Source organism: Cydia fagiglandana, chromosome 1 (assembly GCF_963556715.1).
Source record: "Cydia fagiglandana chromosome 1, ilCydFagi1.1, whole genome shotgun sequence".
Classification (NCBI taxonomy): domain Eukaryota; kingdom Metazoa; phylum Arthropoda; class Insecta; order Lepidoptera; family Tortricidae; genus Cydia; species Cydia fagiglandana.
This window is the reverse complement of record NC_085932.1, coordinates 13,734,317-13,754,180: the sequence shown is the minus strand read 5'-3', so window position 1 is coordinate 13,754,180 and position 19,864 is coordinate 13,734,317. Positions and strand designations below refer to the sequence as shown.

Sequence of the window (19,864 nt, the reverse complement as noted above, 5' to 3'; positions counted from 1 at the left end):
TTTGATGTCTTCGGTACGTATGGGATGTTTAACTCCGCCATTTTGCAAAGGGTTTTTTTGGAATAATGGCTTGAGGCTAAGTCTGGCCAAAACACTACATTTTCTCCTCTATGACTCGTATTTATGAAACCCCGCACTAATGGCAAACAACGCTCTATGTAGCGGTCGGCGTTCACAGCTAAACTTGACTCAAAGAATACAGGCTTAGGCATTCCGCGTCGACTGATGGCAAGCATAGCAAAACTTTTTTAGGAAATTTTGTATGCTCAACATATTTCACGTTCTCATCGGTTGGACCATTGGTGTTCTCAAAATAGTAATTGCCTTGCCACTCGTTTCCATCTAACGTGAAATATGACTCGTCATCCATAACGCAAGTGACATTGTTTATAGCGTAAAATATTTCTTTGACTAATTTACACAACCGTACTTTCTGAGTGATTTCTTGGTTTTCAGAGACAGTGGGTTTAACTTTTCTACATCGCTTATCAATGCCCATCCATGTCTTTAAGATATTTTTTAACAGTTTTGCCGTCAGTTTTAAATTTTCTTCCGAGCTCTCTATAAGATTGTGCGACACGGCCGGCCGTAATTTTCTTTAATCGAGCTCTCTCAGAAACCTTGCTCAAGCTGGAATAGTTTCCAGAACCAGGCTTTCTGGCAGTGGTTTTCATCAAGGCAAAGGACGCCAGAATATTGTAAATAGTGCTTCGACTCTCACCCATTTGCACAAAATGTTCCACCACCTTTGATTTCGGCCATAGGGGATGGCTACTATAGAAATTACATACTGTTTGACGACGGCGTTCTTGTTGATTTACCATAATTACAAAATTAAACAACCAATCTTTATGAGACTTACCAAACTGATTGACAGATATATTGGCTTTACATTGACAACACATATTTTTTATTTAGATTTTTGTTATTTTATATTTTATATAACAAACTTTGACCAAATTTCACTCCGCATACGTTATGTCGCTAATGAGGGATAACAGGAATGCTGATGCATGCTGATGCACTGGATGATGATGATGAAGTGTAAACGCAGTGAAATTGTACTGTCACGTGACACGTACCTGCAACAGTCCCACGAGGAAGTCTTCGTAGCTGGTGGCGTCGAACTTGTTCCTGACGACGGTCACGGTTTGCTGGCAGCTCGAGCAACTGCTCCTCAAAGCCAGCTGGGCGCGCTGAAAATACACATTATTTGGATAAAGCATAAACCTTTTGTTAATTTATTATCCATTGAATAAAACTTTAAGGATAGTGGTAATCATTTATACACTGTTGTGTGTTAGTGGAAAACTATTATTTATTACGAAACGGAGTTTTGGTCGTAAATAGAACACTATATTGTCGAAGTAAGTAAAGCCAGACCACCTGCGGCTATACATTATAATTACACAAATGGTGTGCTCACATGTTCACGAACATTTAGTAACAAGATCGGCTACGTTAGCTGCTTACGAGCACACCAGAGACAGCATATACACAGACAGCACACGGCCTGCGGGTTCATCTGCGAGGCCAGCGTCTCCACCAGCTCGGGCACGGAGTCCCGCCAGCTTAGTGCACTCCTGCAGTAAGACACTCACATAGTCCTCCAGCATGAGGTCGATCTTGGCGTTGTTGCACAGCCCCGCGACGGAGCACACGGCCTGCGGGTTCATCTGCGAAGCCAGCGTCTCCACCAGCTCGGGCACGGAGTCCCGCCAGCTTGGTGAACTCCTGCAGTAAGACACTCACATAGTCCTCCAGCATGAGGTCGATCTTGGCGTTGTTGCACAGCCCCGCGACGGAGCACACGGCCTGCGGGTTCATCTGCGAGGCCAGCGTCTCCACCAGCTCGGGCACGGAGTCCCGTCAGCTTGGTCCACTCCTGCAGTAAGACACTCACATAGTCCTCCAGCATGAGGTCGATCTTGGCGTTGTTGCACAGCCCCGCGACGGAGCACACGGCCTGCGGGTTCATCTGCGAGGCCAGCGTCTCCACCAGCTCGGGCACGGAGTCCCGTCAGCTTGGTGCACTCCTGCAGTAAGACACTCACATAGTCCTCCAGCATGAGGTCGATCTTGGCGTTGTTGCACAGCCCCGCGACGGAGCACACGGCCTGCGGGTTCATCTGCGAGGCCAGCGTCTCCACCAGCTCGGGCACGAAGTCGTCCGCCAGCTTGGTGCACTCCTTGCGCACTATCTTGATGGGGATCAGGTTGCACGAGCCTTCGAACACTTGCTTTAGCTCCTCCTATAAATAACAGAATAGATATCAACATCATCATTGGCCAGTAACATCAATATGACAGTTTAAACAACGTCCATAAAGTGTGACACTTCCGCAAATGACGGTTATGTCCAATGCGAGAGTGGCAGCCGCGACCGCTGGCAGGAGAATGCCGTGCCCGGTGACGAAAGTAGGACCATATGGCCAAGGCCTTCATAGGTGGAGCGTTGTGGACTGTAGGTTTGCAATTTAAAGATCTTCAGTAGGAAAAAAAACCGGCCAAGTGCGAGACGGACTCGCGTTCCAAGGGTTCCGTACATTACTCAATTTTTAACAATGTATTTTTTATATGTGAAACGCGAGTGAATTGCCTTTAAAAAACCCGTAGGGGTCGGATCAAAAACTAATTAGTCCGACTCACGCCTGACTGCATATTTCTAATAGGTTTTCCTGTCATCTATGGGTAAAGACCTATTTTATGTACTTTTTTCAAAATTTTAGTCTCAGTAGTTTCGGAGATAAAAGGGGTGAATGGTAATTTTTTTCCCTATTTTCTTGAATTACTTCTAAACTATTTATTTTAAAATTATAAAAAAAATATATTTGAAATTTTTATACTGAGCTCTTTCATTTGATATGTAACACGATATAGTTTAAAAAACTTATTTTTTTCATTTTCTCATTTACCCCCCAAAAGTGGCCCCTATGTTTAAAATTCATTTGTTTACGTTACATATCCGTCTTTGGGTCACAATCTTACATATGTGTACCAAATTTCAACTTAATTGGTCTATTAGTTTCGGAGAAAATAGGCTGTGACAGACAGACAGACGCACGAGTGATCCTATAAGGGTTCCGTTTTTTTCCTTGAGAGGTACGGAACCCTAAAAATTAGATATAGTACTTGGTTATATTGACTAAATTCAAGTTTGCTTGCCAGAATATGATTTGGATGTGTTTATTATCAAAGTAACTGCAGTATTCGGTTTTATCTTGTTTCTGATACCAAGGACTAGGGAGCATTCACAATCGCAGCCGTGTGGGGAGCTGTTGTACAAATAGAGGTTGCTTTTAACCCTTAACCATACTCTGTGAGGTGATTTTGTACACAGGGACGAAGTTTTGAACTGGCATTTATCATAACCAGAATGTGAGTTACATATTTATTTTTAAAATACTCTATTATCACACTACTCGTACTTTGTTTTCTAAATATCAAAGAGTAGTATAAACATCCATCGCCCGAAAATCACAGGTTTTCATTGCCATACAAGATTGTTTCCATACTTTTGGCCTGGGGTGTATAACACCGCAGTGTTGTTTCATACCTATTCCATATACGCTAACAAGGGTGACGAAAGTTTATCGCTCGGTATATAATGTATACCAATCAGACTAAAGTACGGCGTTGATTAATAGGCATTTTATTATTAATAACATGTTTCTTATCTCTGTTCTTTCTTTAATAATGTTTACAATTTCCGACATTAAAAATATTTGGCAAATACCTACTTACCTACAAATCAATGTTTCTTATCGAAAATTTTAGTTACAAGCATATTGCATTAGATGTATAAAAGAATGGAACTCACAAAAGTGGGTTAGATAGAAGTGTATCCGTGGGATAATTAGGCGTTATCGGTCAGCGGCCCAGGGCTAAGGCACGCGGGTTCATCTCAATGTTTGTGTAGCGATAACACTACGCGCGGCAACAATAAGTTGACGCGCTGGTGACTTCGCGGAAGGTCAGCGATCAGCAGATACCCAATGGTCAATGGCACCCAAGTTCACATTTACGTAGTTTATTAATAAAGCATTGTCATTGAATTTAACGTGTAATTGCTAAGGGCGAGGCTGTTAATAATAACAAATACGTTTCATTCATTTGTTTTTTTTTACACGTGAACAAAAGTTTGAAACTTTTTGTTAGTATCGTAAGTTTAAATGTGAATATCATTTGCAGCCTATATGTACTGTACCTATATACAATAGGGCCCCTATATCTAAATAGTTATTGCTATAATAATATGGCACTTTATTAGTACAATAAATGCCACAATTAAATACAATAATAAAATGTTCTATGGGCGTGAAGTATTATAAATATAATGCAATGAATCATACCTAACACATATCTTAAATTGTGTTGTATGCGGGCCAAAATTACAAGCGATAAGGCAGACGTGACCAATGCATTGTAGAGGTAATTAAGTTTAGATTTGGGGTAATCAGTATTGTAGGTATTTTATATAGCCAAGGAAGAAATGGTTTCACTTAAAAAAACTAACTTCTTGACTGTACTTCCTACTCTATTAGTACACAATAGTTCATAATGATCTCGTATCATAAACAGATCGTTACGAACGGTCTGTTTATGACACGAGACACACAAAAAAACATATTTACAACATTTGCCAGCGGAATTTATCAACTAATCTAAAGACTTGGTTATTGGCGCCATTTTGAACATTTCCTATAAACCGAATCGCGAAAAAAAAAATATACATAATTATCGAACCTGGCCGCGTAGCCAAGATGCCGATCGCTTACGCTCCGTAGCGATCGAAACGCAACTGTCACTGTCGCACTAATATGGAAGTGTGATAGAGAGACATAATGGTTTTCGTTGTCGAAGCGATAGCGATTGTAACCTTGGCTAGGCCGGCTGCTCACGAGAAATCAAATTCACGAGGTACAGTTGAGAGATGCCACCTACAGAGGCGAACATCCGGACAGACATACGAAATACGAAAGCATTTTGCCCAAGCTGAATGAGAGATGCCACCTACAGAGGAGAACATCCGGACGGACATACGAAATACGAAAGCATTTTACCCAAGCTGAAATAAAGACCTACCCTACGCTATGTCAAATAGTGTTGAATATAAATTGTTCTAAAATCAAACCAATAAAAGTGAGGTAAGTTTATTGACCTGAGTCTCGTTGCTCTCAAGCTGGCTCCCCACAACACAAGCTGGTCCCTGGCCTGGGTGACCATGTCGATGCAGATCTTGCAGATGTCGTCGGTGTCCTCGGGGAAGGCTATTTGGCTCCATACTCGCTCGGGAATGGTGCGTCGCTTTGTATTCCCAACCAGTGTTGTTGACAGTAACTTGTAGCCAGTAAGTGTACTCACCTGAGTCTCGTTGCTTTCGAGCTGGTCCCTGGCCTGGGTGACCATGTCGGTGCAGTTTGCGGATGTCGTCGTTGTCCTCGGGGAAAGCCATTTGGCTCCACACTCGCTCGATGCAGTGGTGCGTCGCTTTGCATTCCCGACCAGTGCTGTTGACAGTAACTTGTAGCCAGTAAGTGTATTCACCTGAGTCTCGTTGCTCTCGAGCTGGTCCCTGGCCTGGGTGACCATGTCGGTGCAGATCTTGCAGATGTCGTCGGTGTCCTCGGGGAAGGCCATTTGGCTCCACACTCGCTCGATGCAGTGGTGCGTCGCTTTGCATTCCCGACCAGTGCTGTTGACAGTAACTTGTAGCCAGTAAGTATATTCACCTGAGTCTCGTTGCTCTCGAGCTGGTCCCTGGCCTGGGTGACCATGTCGGTGCAGATCTTGCAGATGTCGTCGGTGTCCTCGGGGAAGGTCATTTGGCTCCACACTCGCTCGATGCAGTGGTGCGTGGCTTTGCATTCCCGACCAGTGCTGTTGGCAGAACATTCGTTTTAGGCGCGGTTGCTAGTCGATAATTGTAATAGCGATTGCTAATTCTTTATTGTACGGAAATTTTCAGAATTCTCCACGGAATGGCCGTTGCGTTAACAAGTCAACCTAATCTGACACAGTACGCAACATGGCCTGTTCTATAATCCAAAACTCTAAGGAAGACTTAAAAAAAACTAACTACATATGTATTTGCAACAATTTATGCAAACTTATACTTATATGAAAATAAGGCATGTCATCATTGACGACTCGATGCATCGATTGAATCATGTTGATGATCATTGATAACTATTGTACCTTTGGTGTTTCTAAAGCCGTATGCCGTATTAGATGATTACTGTTCAAAACTTGAATACTGCGACAATGTGGAAACCGATACCTGCCAGTTTTGTCAATTTTGAACCTTTTCACTTCAATCAACAAACTTCTGCTTATTTTATTGTGAAAATCAACGACGTACGTAATAAAAAGAAGTAGTTAAGTGTTTTCTCATAGGTTGGTATCTAATCCTGTACGAACAAAACACACGATAATGAAACATAACGCAACATTACCAATCGCTTACAAGACAATGTCGTTTACATAATAGTCGCTTGCAAACATCTCGACAGAATACCGGGCTTTAAGGCCGCGGACTCACCGCTAGCGGGCGGCGAGACGGCGTGAGCAACGCGAACCGCGAGACGTTGTTCGCCCCCTCCGCGGTCGTTTAAAATTTTGATCGGCTCGCTCTTATTTGCCGATCACGCCGCCCCGCTTGAGCGACACAACAGAGGCTCTCGCGAGCGAACATTTTTAGCGACGTAGATGGAAATTCAGTTTAGCCTTTATTCGTGCAGAGGATTACGAAAGTACATACTTAAATAAATCCACCAGGTGCGTTCTCAAGTTAATGCGGCATAATATCAATGGTATGGTCTTTTGGCCGTCGTTTTTTGGGTTTCGTACCCAAAGGGTAAAAACGAGACCATTTATTAAGACTCCACTGTCCATCCATCTGTCTGTCACCAGGCTGTATCTCATGAAACGTGATAGACAGTTGAAATTTTCACAGATTATGTAATTCTGTTGCCGCTAAAACAACAAATACTTACTAAAAAGTACAGAACCCTCGGTGGGCGAGTACGACTCGCACTTGTCCGGTTTTTGATCACTGCATAAATCTACACTGTTGGTTAGAATATTGCAACACATTCACAAATTTCACAATAATCTTACGTTGGGGTGCCTGTGGGTAACGCTATGAATGGAACGGGATAAAAAAAATAAATGAATGAAGTTAAAAATAAAATATTACCTGAAGTTGCTGCACCAATACGAAGGTCCCCAAGTGCATTGTGAACTACCCAACAGGTGCCCTGCGATACAAAAGGAATTTTATAATAACAGCGGTGCAAAATGTAAAATGCACGTCAGCAGGGTAAGATAGACCTTGTCGTGTAGAAAATAGAAGTGGTTATGAACGTAAAGTCTATAATAATAAGCGTATCGTTATCGCGCATTATGTTGGTTAGTCGAGAGACGTCGGGATTTGGGTGGCTACAATACAACCAACTTATATGCAACCTGCTATGAAATAAACCACTTGGTTTAATTTGAAAGATTATTTTTAATACAGTTGCTCAAAAAGTGCTACTTTACGTAGCTGTTTAGCGTGCGGAAAGTTGGTTATCTCGAACTAGTGCTTTTTACTTTTCCAATTTTTTTAAATTTATACTTGTTCCAATTCACGACTACTTATTGATGAGTGTTAATATTAGTTTCCTTTAAACGTCGTAATCAGCATAAAAACCTACCGTTAATGTAAGAATACGAAAAATATTACATATTTCATATTTAATTACTTACCTCTTCATGATTATAACACGTTTATTTTTTAATATTCAATATTGAAAATTCCGTTCTTAATAAGTTGACTGAATGGAACGGAATAGCTGCCAAACGGCCATAGATATAATATACTTAAAGACGACGTCTAACCGAGCTGTCACTGTTACCACTTTTGTTTAGTGTACGATTAACAATGTTTTTCTTATTTTTTCGCAACTGTATTAAAAAACGTCGTTCGATACACGTGCGGAAATGTCATTCTTCACTCGTCCCGAGTCTTGACACTCGCCTGCGGCTCGTGGCAAGATAATCTCGGTACTCGTGAAGTAATGACATACCTTCCGCACTAGCATCGAAATGTACTATTTTGATACGTAGATGAAAGGAATGAATTATATGTATGTAGAACTCAAGCTCATGATTGTATATAGTGTATTGCTACGTAATTTCTTTCCAATCACGGAACAATGGTGTTGCGGACCTTTGGGAGGCGTGCGCGGAGCCGAAGCCAACACGTAGAGGCCCTTTTGACACTTTAATGAAATGTAAGTGGTACACCGAGCGGATGCTGCCTTTGCCCGTGTCATGGGACGCACGCAGAGGCAGCACCCGCCAGTGTGTAAGGACTATTGAGAGTTGATGGGATCTAAAATAAACTAGGTTATTGAGTGAAAGTGATGGAGTAAGTACTAAGCTATGGGATAAAAAACCGGACGCCTGCCTAATAAAACGGTATGCAATTTTATTGTTTTGTGAAGTATACAGGAACTGCAGTGGGAACTGTCTGAAATTACATTGATATTACTGATCGCAATCCACAGCAATCATTTCAGTTACTTAACAAGCTACCAATCTAATTTCACGCTTAAAACAAGGCGACACGGTACATTTTGGCGCAATCGTTGCAATCGTAAATATTATTAAACGGATGGCGTGAATCGCTTTATAACGTGTTCGCCAATTGATAAAACAATGATTCGCTTTCACACTTACCTTTGTTTGGTTTTGGCTCGGCCTTCTTCTGTGAAAACAATGAAAAATAATATTATAACGAGTATTTTACTAAACAACAAATTACGTCAGCAGCAGGGGGAGGAGGGGGTCATTTTCCTATGAAAAAGTGTAATAGGGTTAGGGTAGACCCCTATAAAAAAATTGTGTGATGTGACGGGATAAGTTCGCCTTTGTACACATTTATTGTATTCTCTCTGTGTTATGTACTTGTTTTGTGCAATAAAGTGTTTACTACTACTACTATTAATGGACGGCCTCTAATTATACAAATTATACCCACTAACAAAATTAAAGTCAAATGACTGGTATCTGTACGTTATCATAAATGTTACAATTTATTAGCAATATTATGATTAATGGTACATATAAATATATAATTAACGAATTATAGTTTGCTGATAATATCAATTATTAAATCCTCGCATGACATCGCCAACTGTACAAATAAAGTTTTACTAAATACATTCCTACATATTACTCATCGAGGTAAACAGCATTGTTAATGACAGTAAAAACTGGATGTCTACGACAATAAGCATTTAAAAATGTCTGCACACCTTTAGGTAAGTATGAAATTAATAGCAGCAAGTAGCAATTCTACGATAAGAATTGCATGTACGAACAGCAACATTACATTCCTATCTGTACATCGGTGGAACTTATTACAAAAGTCATAAGGTTCACAGTTTGGGCGATGGTACATATGTGTAGGGTTGCCATATGGAAGAATTAAATGTCGTGATAAAATCCTGACATCAGCCTAAAAATCCTGACATTTCTTGTAACAGAGATTTTGCGTACCTTGAACGATGCCCCGGCGGCGCGCTGTGCGCTGCGGTGTACTGTATCGTGGATCTACCTTTCCCTATCCCTCCGCCCGACCCCATAGCCCCTCCCCGTGCTTTTTTTATAAGGTCATTCCTAAAAATCCTGATACTTGCCAATTCCGGCCGCAATCCGGACAAAGGGTCACAAATCCTGTCATATCCGGACAAATCCTGACGTATTTGACCATTCAGATAACTCACTTGAAGGATTTTGTCGAGCTTCTCGTTATTGCACATGCCGACGACGCGGCAGACGGTCTCCGGGGAGGTCTTGGAGGCCAGCACATGGCTGAGGTACGTGTCGAACCCGGCCGTGTTCTGCTTGCAGAGCCGGGCCGCGGCCGGCGGCAGGCTGCGGCACGCCGCCTTCACGCGGAGACCTAGGTACTCCTAAAGAAGGACCTTGATTTAAAGAACGGGACATCATCCGAGCAAACGAATCGTTTAACACAGCGGTCGGCAACAGGCGGCCCGGGCCGCAAACCTATAGCTTGCGGCCCGCGAGTCTCCCTGGCTATTTTCTATGTAAGTACCTAATTATTGAAAAAGGACAATGTCTGATAAAGTCACAAATATTAACAGTGCGGCCCGCGTCAACTTCGTTACTATGTGGCCCTTGGCCGCTAAAAGGTTACCGACCGCTGCTTTAACAAGAACGTAGTTGAAACTTATTTATCTTTAAACTGGCACTTAAAAGATGCCTCCATCTTTTAATCCTATTTAGCTACTTTTATAATATCTCTATAAACTTAAACTAAATGAATTATTATTATATAATACGGTCTGAACTTATGTGAATATATGATTAATGCAAAACAGATGATGTTGGGTTTGTTTATCGCTCAGAACAAAGGAAATAGTGATTAATAACACGCTTATGTACTGCGGCAATTGATGTAGCTCGTAATTAAGAAGCATGTTTTAAACCATAAGGTCTTTCGGCCCAGTGCCACAGTGAGCGTGTTAGCTGGGATTTCAATTAAAATCGGTTTTCTTCAAAAGTAGCAGTAACGTACTTCATTAATAAGTTCACTGATGTCCTTGAGCTCCTTGAAGAGCGCGACGAACTTGACGGCCACGTCGTTCGTCCTGATTGGCTGCTGCTCGTGCGCCCACACGCTGGAGACGCAGTGCCCCACGGCGCCGCAGTCCGCCGCCTGCCTGCTCACCACACAGTTCAATTACTAACTTGATAGGATGATAGGGGGGTCTGGACATCGGATGATGGTAGTATGACATTGGGACGCCACCTGCGTCAGCACGTTTGCCGCCACGCACCTTGGCCGCACTGTGAGGTCGGCAGGTGCAGCCGCTGAGCAGGCGGCGTCCCTTAAGAGGGACAAGTACTCGGGGTTAACGAACTACTTGTTCGTTCCCTTGGCTGTGGAGACATCGGGGTGTTGGTGCGCGGAGGCGAAAACCTTTCTCGGGGAGCTGGGGCGTCGCCTGCGGCAGAGGGGTCTCGACTAGACGTGTGCGCCGCGCCGGCGCGCCGCCGCCGCCGGGCTTTTTGACCACGCCGCCGCCGCCGATAAATGATCGGCGTGAAATCGGCGTGACCTTGAATGTTGTCAATTAGCTATGCCAAGTTGGTTTTTGGATTAGAATATGGATTTTTTTATAATATTTATGTTACCTATACACTTGTCTAATACCTATACATCAATTATTAATTAAATGAAACTGAATACCCAGTTGCAGAAACTATTTGACACACCAATTAAAGTAACTGAGAAATCCTAAGTATTCACCGTCAGCTGTTAACGAACAAACGAAGACTGCTGCTAGTGCTGCTTATACCTTGGACAGCTAGAAGAACAAACCCCTCCATTCTCAAAGAGCTCTATATCGCCACTCATCTCTTCCCAATATGCCATGGGCGAGCCCTTACATTCTACGGACATATTATCTAACGTATGATGTGAAAAAACACATGAATTTAATCCGAATGAATGGCAAACGTGCTTGGAGTATGTATGAGATGGTCGAACGCTATGAAGATGTCGGCTTGCGGCAGTCTGCACCGTGCAGTCCATACGGCTTATGACCGCACGAAATGGAGACAAAGTACATGTGGTCGCGAGCCTCAGAAATGAGAAAACGAGAAAGAAGATAAGTCTCAGTGAGCCCGGTGCTTGTACGAGAAGAAATTATTAAAAAGAAGTCATGTCATAGCAGTCCACTATGTCTAGCAAATGTCAAGGATGTGTAGAGTTCTGTTTTGTTAAAGTACGCCATTTTTAATAGGATAAGCCATGGAGAGCTTGAAAAAACGGAGAGTTACAGATCGGATCGAAGGTAGGTAGGTAGGTAGGGACTAGGTAACCTCTTACTGCAAGCCAGTTACTAGGGAAATCAAGTCATTACACTTATCCTATATTCATTTACAAACCCTATTTTACTCACAGCATATTCAAACTATATGTAGTACACAGACCAGCAAACTGCATTGATCAAATTTTCAAGAAAAACAACGAATTAATGATTTATCTTAAGAAACCTAAAAGTCAAGGTCACGCCGATTTCACGCCGAAAACACGCCGCCGCCGCCGATTTTTTGGCAAACGCCGCCGCCGATCATTTTTTAATCGGCGCACACGTCTAGTCTCGACCCCCGCTCCGGGTTGTTCCTGGCGCAGAGGTTGTCTATCGCGGTTCAACGCGGTAACGCGGCAAGTGTGATGGGCACCTTTGCGCCGGGGGCGATGCGGGGTGGGTTGTTTGAATAGTTTTTTAGGTTAGTTTAAGTTTAGGTTTAGATGTAATTTATAGTTTTGTATTTCGTAGTTTTTAAGTGAAATTAATGTTTATTAAATTTTTTAATTATGTCTTAAATAAATTAAATATTTCTTGTAGTATGACATAGGAGTAGGAGGAAACGGGGTCATTTGAAGCATGATTTTAGGGGGGGGGGGTCAAAAATCGATGACGTAATTTATGGACAGCCCCTAGGGCATATACCCTTACAAACCTGGCCTGGCAAACACAGATTGTCAATACAGATGTAGTGAGTAATTATTTTCCATCGTACTTTCACGGAAACGTACGATCGTGTCTTGCTATTTCAGTCAGTCTCGGTACAAAAAGTACTGAGGTTGACTGAAGTAGCATGACAAATATGAAAATTTCCGAGAAAATACGAATACGGCAAAAGGTACCTTATGGCGGCTGGCGCTTACGTCGCATAGCGCCGCAACAATATTGGAGCGGCGTTAATAATAGCGTAAGCGCCTACCGCCATAAGGTACCTTTACCGTGGGACGTCACAATTATGCACTACATCTATAGGGAAGGGAACAGTAATGAAAAATCTATATCTATCCGTTTTTGGGGCAAAGATACTAGTGTATGAAAGAGAATATAATTCTATCGGTCTATGTCCAGTGACAAGCGATCTTGCCAAAATATAAATACATATTTCTAATATTGCACAAACCGACCTTGCCCCACTGTAAGGTCAATAAGGCTTATTTGTCGTCTAGTAAGACGACGATATACAATATATACATAATAAGTACTCAAATACGTAGAAAACACCCATAATTTTCTGAAGTAATACACTTGTTTATGAAACAAGTGTATTACTCCAGAAAATTCGTTCCTCCATACCTATCCATATTTAAAAACCACCAGGGTCGATTTTTAAATGGGGCACTGAGGGCAGCTACCTGATTCCGTCTCCTAAGATCATTTTTATGTAGCAGTAGCTGCCCTGTGTCCCATTTAAATAAATCCACCCTGTATAATATTAATCAACTTAGGTGTTATCGTCGGCAACCAAGGGGACTTACATACAGGAAGTGTACTGTGTGATGAACAACGTTTATTCTGACTCATGCTGAATCACAGCGTGTTTATTGATTAAACTCAATAACATCGCAAAACAAATGCGATCTTTATTTATTATATAATAAACATTCCTAATAATTAATGTTGAAGGCGACCTGGGGAGCATATTTTTAATTATAAGTTTAGTTTTAATTTTAATGATTATTGCTTAGCGGATTTATTACATTTTGAATGTACCTATGTTGTTCCCAAATAAATCTACTATTTCATTAATGTTATAATTGTTATAAATGTGGACCTATCATTAGGTATCACTAGTAGTAGAACCCATTTAATATGATTTCTCGCGTAAAAGGACAGTTTTCATAATTTTTTTCACTGTTAATCCGCTGACGATGCGTTTTAACATGGTGGTATCTTTTACTGCCGGTTTTGCTATACTATTCAATAATGTTGAGAATTCCTCGAGCAATATAGTTGTTTTTTCTCTATACAAAGTTAGTACAAAGTTACCTTCAGAATACTAACTAAATGCAATAGATTTTGGTACTTAAATACTTTTTACAAATTAGCATTTCGTCACAAAAGCAAGCAGCAAGCAATTTGTTGAATAGCTCCTTCATATGTAGATAGCTCTGTTACTTACTTCAAGCTTTGACACCATACTTCGGGACCTCTAGAGCATTCTTTAGGTATCTGTCGCGCTGATGACAAATCTGTGGACAAAATAACTTACTTTTAAACCACTAATAATACCACACTGCCTACAACTTATCTGCTTTGACTGGTAGAGAATGCCTTATGGCATTTAGTTCGCCTTTTGTACAGTGTGTTTTCTTATGTGCAATAAAGATTAAATAAATAAATAATATTGAACCTTTCTTTACTGTCGGTTTAATAGAAGATTTACCTACTTATAGCTAGGTATGTGTAATTAGTGAATACTGTTTCTGTATCAAAAGATCTTCAAGATTTAAATTTTTATTCCCTTGAATCTTTAGAATTACAGCAGGATGGATTTTAATGACAAGTCTATCAATTCGCAACACAGACTGTAGAACCCACTAGCTTGGTCTTTGTACCATACTGTTCAATATATTGGCCATAGAACCAAAAATAGGAATATAAAAAAATCACACTTATATAGTCATATCATTAGGCTTAATAATGAATGAAACATAACTAATATGAAACGTAACTAATATGTAGCTGGATTATACATATTTACCTTACAAAAGATATAATGACCTAATGTGACAATGAAGGTAACACATGAGTAACACAATACTTTACATCAGTAATGAATGATTCACTTATTTGTGCTACTGCTTAGTGTAATAATATGAAAATGGATCATATAAGGTTCAAATTTCATATTATGACTTGATTGTTGTGATTATGAGGACAGTTAGGTCACTCTGGATATCATGTTTACGCTTGCTGTTATTTATAAAATGTGATAGATATTCTGGCTTGCCTACTACTGTTTTTGACATGCCACCAAGACATACTTAAACAGGGCGGGGTTGTCCCCGTAACACATAAACTGCCAAAAATCCGCTGTGTGGGTTAATTTTGTTTTGGAAATGGGGTGCTTGGCAATGAAAGTGTTAAGGTGACACAACAGAAAGGACACCTTTACATCACAACAATGTAATATGCAGACAATATAGAATGTTATTTGAAATCTTAACTAAATAAAATTAAATATCATTTATTATCAGGCAACTAAGGCCCATAGATACATACCTTACAAACTAACAACCTAACATACATACTATAGTAAAAATCTTACAAGCTAAAAATTATTTCGGCAACATGGCAAATTCTTTATAAATTATAATATTTGAGGGAATAAAATTAAATATGCTTTAATACAAGAGGTTGTTATATCAAGAGTAGGTATTTTACAGTTTAGTGTTCATGGGACTACACTAACTGAACACTGCAAATAATTAATATGGCACAAGATAGTACCTTTATCTCTTGTTTATAATGAGTTCAGATAACCTCTTGGTTCATATTTCAGATTTCAAAAACAACCACTTTAAAATTAGAGATTTTTCTCTATTCTTGACTAACATTCATCAATGTTTGTCTAGAAAATTCTGGAACCATCCACAAGGTGCTAAAATTAACCTAAAAGGGCACCAGTTATGAGGTTTGAACTCTGGTCACAGTACCCGAGTCTTTTGGGGACAAAATTGCTAATGACATTACTGCATCCAAGATTTGCAAAAGCAACTTTATTAAAGAACTAACAATTTGTATTTTATAAAACAGTTCAGTATATAACAATAACTAAGAAAATATTGTGGCCCAGTACCTTAACACAGTCATGAATGTTTCGTATGTTTTTAGGTACCCACCACATAAATGCTTTTTTAATAATAATAATCTTTTATAACTGTTTATTTGGTAGAAGTGGTAGCCATCATAGTATTTTTTTTGTTTGCTCAAGGTACACATGTTATGTTCCAAGTGATGTGGCTAGTTGTTGCAGCCTACCCACAATTTTCGCAACGAAACCGCGAACTCAATTTCGTTGCATTGCACGCTTCATTAGTAAAACGATTATGAACAAGAGTTAATTAAATTACAAGGGCAAATAAACATTAGGAACTAATAACCAACTTACTTGAACAACAAAAGAGTGTAACGATTAGACAAAGCGCTAGCGCGTTTGTCATTTTTGCTTCTCGTAATTTATCTCACTTTGTCCTCAATCTTCCTCTGCGACAAAAAGACTAACAGACACCCAACAATTTCACCAAGTTTTTGAAGTTATTGCGTATCGGTATTGATTGATAAACAACTGTCACTGCGAAGCAAGTCACTGCTCACTGTCTGTACATTTTCGTTTTGACTTGACGCAAGAAAATTGACGTCCGGTCTGCAGTGCAGCAGTGCACTATACAGTGAAACGGAACGTCCTCTAGTGTTACCGCGTAAAAATGTTTAAAATAAATTTAAAAATGATTATACCCGGTTTAAACCATGGACTTATAAGATGGACTGCACTGTCACTTTTTTTGCCATACTAAATTGAACTTTATCACCGAGCTAGAAAGACGTTCGTACCAGACTAGAAAAAACGGTCCACTTGAGATAGCAAAGGTGGGTCGCGGTGTCTCACTCGCACGTGTTGCCAATGTTAAAAATATACCATTGTGGTAGTATTTATATCAATATACTACTCAAATTAAATAACTTCTTATATTATTTAAATGCTATATTCAGAGTAAGGTTCTGATATCTTTTAAGAAATTTGTAAATAAGTATGATGTCAATATTATTAACTGATTTAACCAAGCATGTGGACAACAAAAAAAAAACATTAATTTTGGCGTGGTAGACATTGTAGAAACTTTGAATGTTAATTGGTATCCCTATCGTCATGACATGTTATCAAAACACGTGAATGCAAAATTTCCTAAAAATGGTGAAAATATGTTGCGTTAAAGGTTGTGGGAGTGAAAGAATTTCTAATTGTGGAATATTGTTTCACCAGGAAGCCACAATTATTACATTTTGCGATAAAAATACAAGACAACATTGTCAAACTCATTAGGGTGACTATGATGTCGGCACGATGAGAATCAGTGTTACACAATTTTTATTAGGTACTTAAGTAAGTTTATATAAATAGGTATGTATTTATTTCGGCATGTTTAAATTGGTGAAATGAGAGCCAATACAGAATAAATAATTACCAAAATTGAAATCCAAAGTCCTTAAACATTACAGACACATTTATGCATTGTTATAATAATAATAAACACATTGATAATAAAAGAAAAATAGAACTTTATCGTAATTTACTGACTTTTGGGACGATACCAGAAACGTTACTGGGAATTTACCCTCTTTGGAAAATTTACTAAGAACGGCACATCACTAATTTCTTTACATTTCACGACTCTTCTCTTTTCGCACAGGTGGCCTAGCACCGTGAACACCGAAGTTCGCAAATTACGGGCATCTTTCTCTTTTACTCCTATAAAGGAGTAATTACAGTAACAGAGAAAGATGCTCGCAATTTGCAAACTTTGATGTCTATGGTCCAGTGACAAGCGTCCTAGTTAAAAACGATAGCAAGCGGGCGTAGCGGACCCACGCGACCCTCAGGCAGTTACGAATTTGCCCTAAGACCGAGTAGGCCCGGGCCTAGGGCGGCCAGATATTTTGGGCGGCAGTCTATATGATGGGTGCTGAGAAAGGGGGGGCGGCTAGAGCTTGCTATGTAGGGCTTGGGGCCTAAGGCGGCAAAGACTGTATGTAATTCCTCCACTGTCCTGAGAGCCTACCCCGTTGCGTCTTTGTCGCACTTGTAAATTCGTACGTAAGTGTGACAGAGAGGCAACACGTCGAACATGGTTCACAATAGACCCTCTGGTTCTGTCAGCATATTTGTCTCTCTATCTCTCTCACTCATACCTGTGTTCTTGACAGACGTTACGGCGGACCACCTTCCTGACGATCGACCATGTTCGTGATCCAGTACCTACGCCTACTAGTAACAGCTTTTCTTCTTCACTTGGTCCCTCAATACTGAGGATCGTGACATCATATCCTTCCGTTGAAGACCAGGTTCCTCCATAGGGTTCTCTTCCTCGCCAAGCGCATGGCCTCGTGCAGTTTTAATTGCATAGGTGCGTTATGTGAACACACCATTTAGAACAACTAAATTAAGTACCTAAGGTTGTGTGAAGCGTTTTACAGAAGAGAAAAAACTATATCCATCCCTTTTTAGGCGAAAAGACAGTATGATTTCTATTACTAATATAACTATGTACGATTAAGGAAAGATCCTGGTCAAACTATATATTTAAATGTTATCCTAATATCCCACATACATAAGACGTATGGTCACCCTAATTAGAAAGAGATACAACGGCCCACCTTGACTATCTCATGTGGACACACTTTTTGGCCAATGTCCGCCATCCAGTTAATCTCTACGTCCGTGGTTTAAACTAGATTCACAATGTAATTGTTTGTTTGTTGTTGTTTGTATTTTATGTAATAATATGTTTTGTTGTATTATTAAACCTAATATGTTTAGGCGTTGAGTTGCTGATTTAGTTCTTATGGTAGGTGGCAAAGTTAGAAATTATAGTTTTGCTGTGTAGAAACTGCAATTACTTAATTCTGGTACCATACAATGCTCCTAGTGAGTATTATATTCTTTGATACAGTGTAAGTAAGTAATGGTGGCATAAACAGTTCATTACGAAATAGTCAAAAAAATCTGTAAATTGATGCAATTAGATTAAACATGGTCACATTTACGTGTAAAACGTTCCGATACGTGTAAAACGTTCCGATTAGCGTTGTTATATTATTTTTTCATGATAATAATGCTCGAGCCGCAGATTTTACTTTTAAACAACGATGCCAAAACGAATAAAACGGACTTCCTAAAATTAATAAAATTGAACTGTAGCTGAATAGTTTAAGCGCCATCTTTATTAAACGTAGACAATGAAGAACAGTTGTCCCGAAACGGACGTTCAACGTGTCAATAGATGGTGCTGTTTATTTAGTTTTGCTACTCACCACGAGGTGGCTCTATAAATGTAATTACAAACAAAATATCCTTATTCGGATAGTACCTAGTTTCCTTCCTGTCGTACAATTATTAGCACTATTACAATTAAATATGTTTTTGTTACGCCAGTTTTGCTCTTATTAATCTTATTATACCTAGTCATTATGATATTTTACTAATAAATAAATTAGTGTGCTCATAACATATATTTATTATGAAGAAATCCTTGAAAGCTTGGGTTGACAATGCGCGTTGCAAGCGCCTATCGGCAGCAGTGACGGGTGATATTCCATCTGTCCAATGTCGGTGCGTCTCACTCTTTCATGGATAGGAGGAATACCATCCTGACATCAGGCGGGCCACACGCTTGTTTTTCACGGCCCTGTAATAGGTAGTAGAAGTAGTAGAAATGTTCATTTATTTTATTAAATTTTCAATGAATTTCAATTTCAAACTTTATTACAATTAAATTAATATTATAAGAAATCCAAATATGACTTAGGTCCTAGTAGGTAGGTATTAGACCCACATATTTTTACCGGTCTACAAGCCAGATAGGTATTTGATAGGTACTCATCAAATTAAAAATTGTTATTAGGTCAGAACAAGAAATTACCCAAAGACTGATCCGAATTATTTTAAATGTCAGTTTTCCTTATTGTAACGCAGACGAAACACCGTTACGAAACAAATTGATATCTCCACGTTTCCCAAGACACAATTAGGTTCACCTCGGGCGTAATAAAATTAAGGAGAGTCGAGCGCGGCGTAAGTCGATGTCTTCGGAGTCTTCGGACTTCGCTCCGTAAAACAAATCCCGGGAAACGTGAGCGGTAAGAGCAGGCCAAGTTCGGTCGTTGCTTTGTTAAAATATTTAATACAATTATAGTCTGACAAATCAGTTTTGTCAGTACCAGTGGAATATAAAATAAACATACTCATACCTCGTTTT

General features: G+C 39.9%; 1 protein-coding gene across 1 annotated transcript in view; it reads right to left on the bottom strand.

The window, feature by feature from the left end:
- Positions 1-16,208, bottom strand: part of LOC134664471 (uncharacterized) — a 28,804-nt gene extending 12,596 nt beyond the window's left edge. Inside the window, exons 1-9 of the mRNA XM_063521145.1 lie at positions 16,000-16,208; positions 14,008-14,077; positions 10,589-10,733; positions 9,774-9,962; positions 8,725-8,752; positions 7,199-7,259; positions 5,733-5,880; positions 2,055-2,252; positions 1,083-1,196 (exon numbers count right to left, since the gene is read on the bottom strand). Of these exons, the coding sequence (XP_063377215.1) occupies positions 1,083-1,196; positions 2,055-2,252; positions 5,733-5,880; positions 7,199-7,259; positions 8,725-8,752; positions 9,774-9,962; positions 10,589-10,733; positions 14,008-14,077; positions 16,000-16,051 (1,005 nt within the window). The 5' untranslated portion in view covers positions 16,052-16,208. The remainder of the gene's footprint in view (positions 1-1,082; positions 1,197-2,054; positions 2,253-5,732; positions 5,881-7,198; positions 7,260-8,724; positions 8,753-9,773; positions 9,963-10,588; positions 10,734-14,007; positions 14,078-15,999) is intronic.
- Between the last annotated feature and the right edge of the window lie 3,656 nt (positions 16,209-19,864).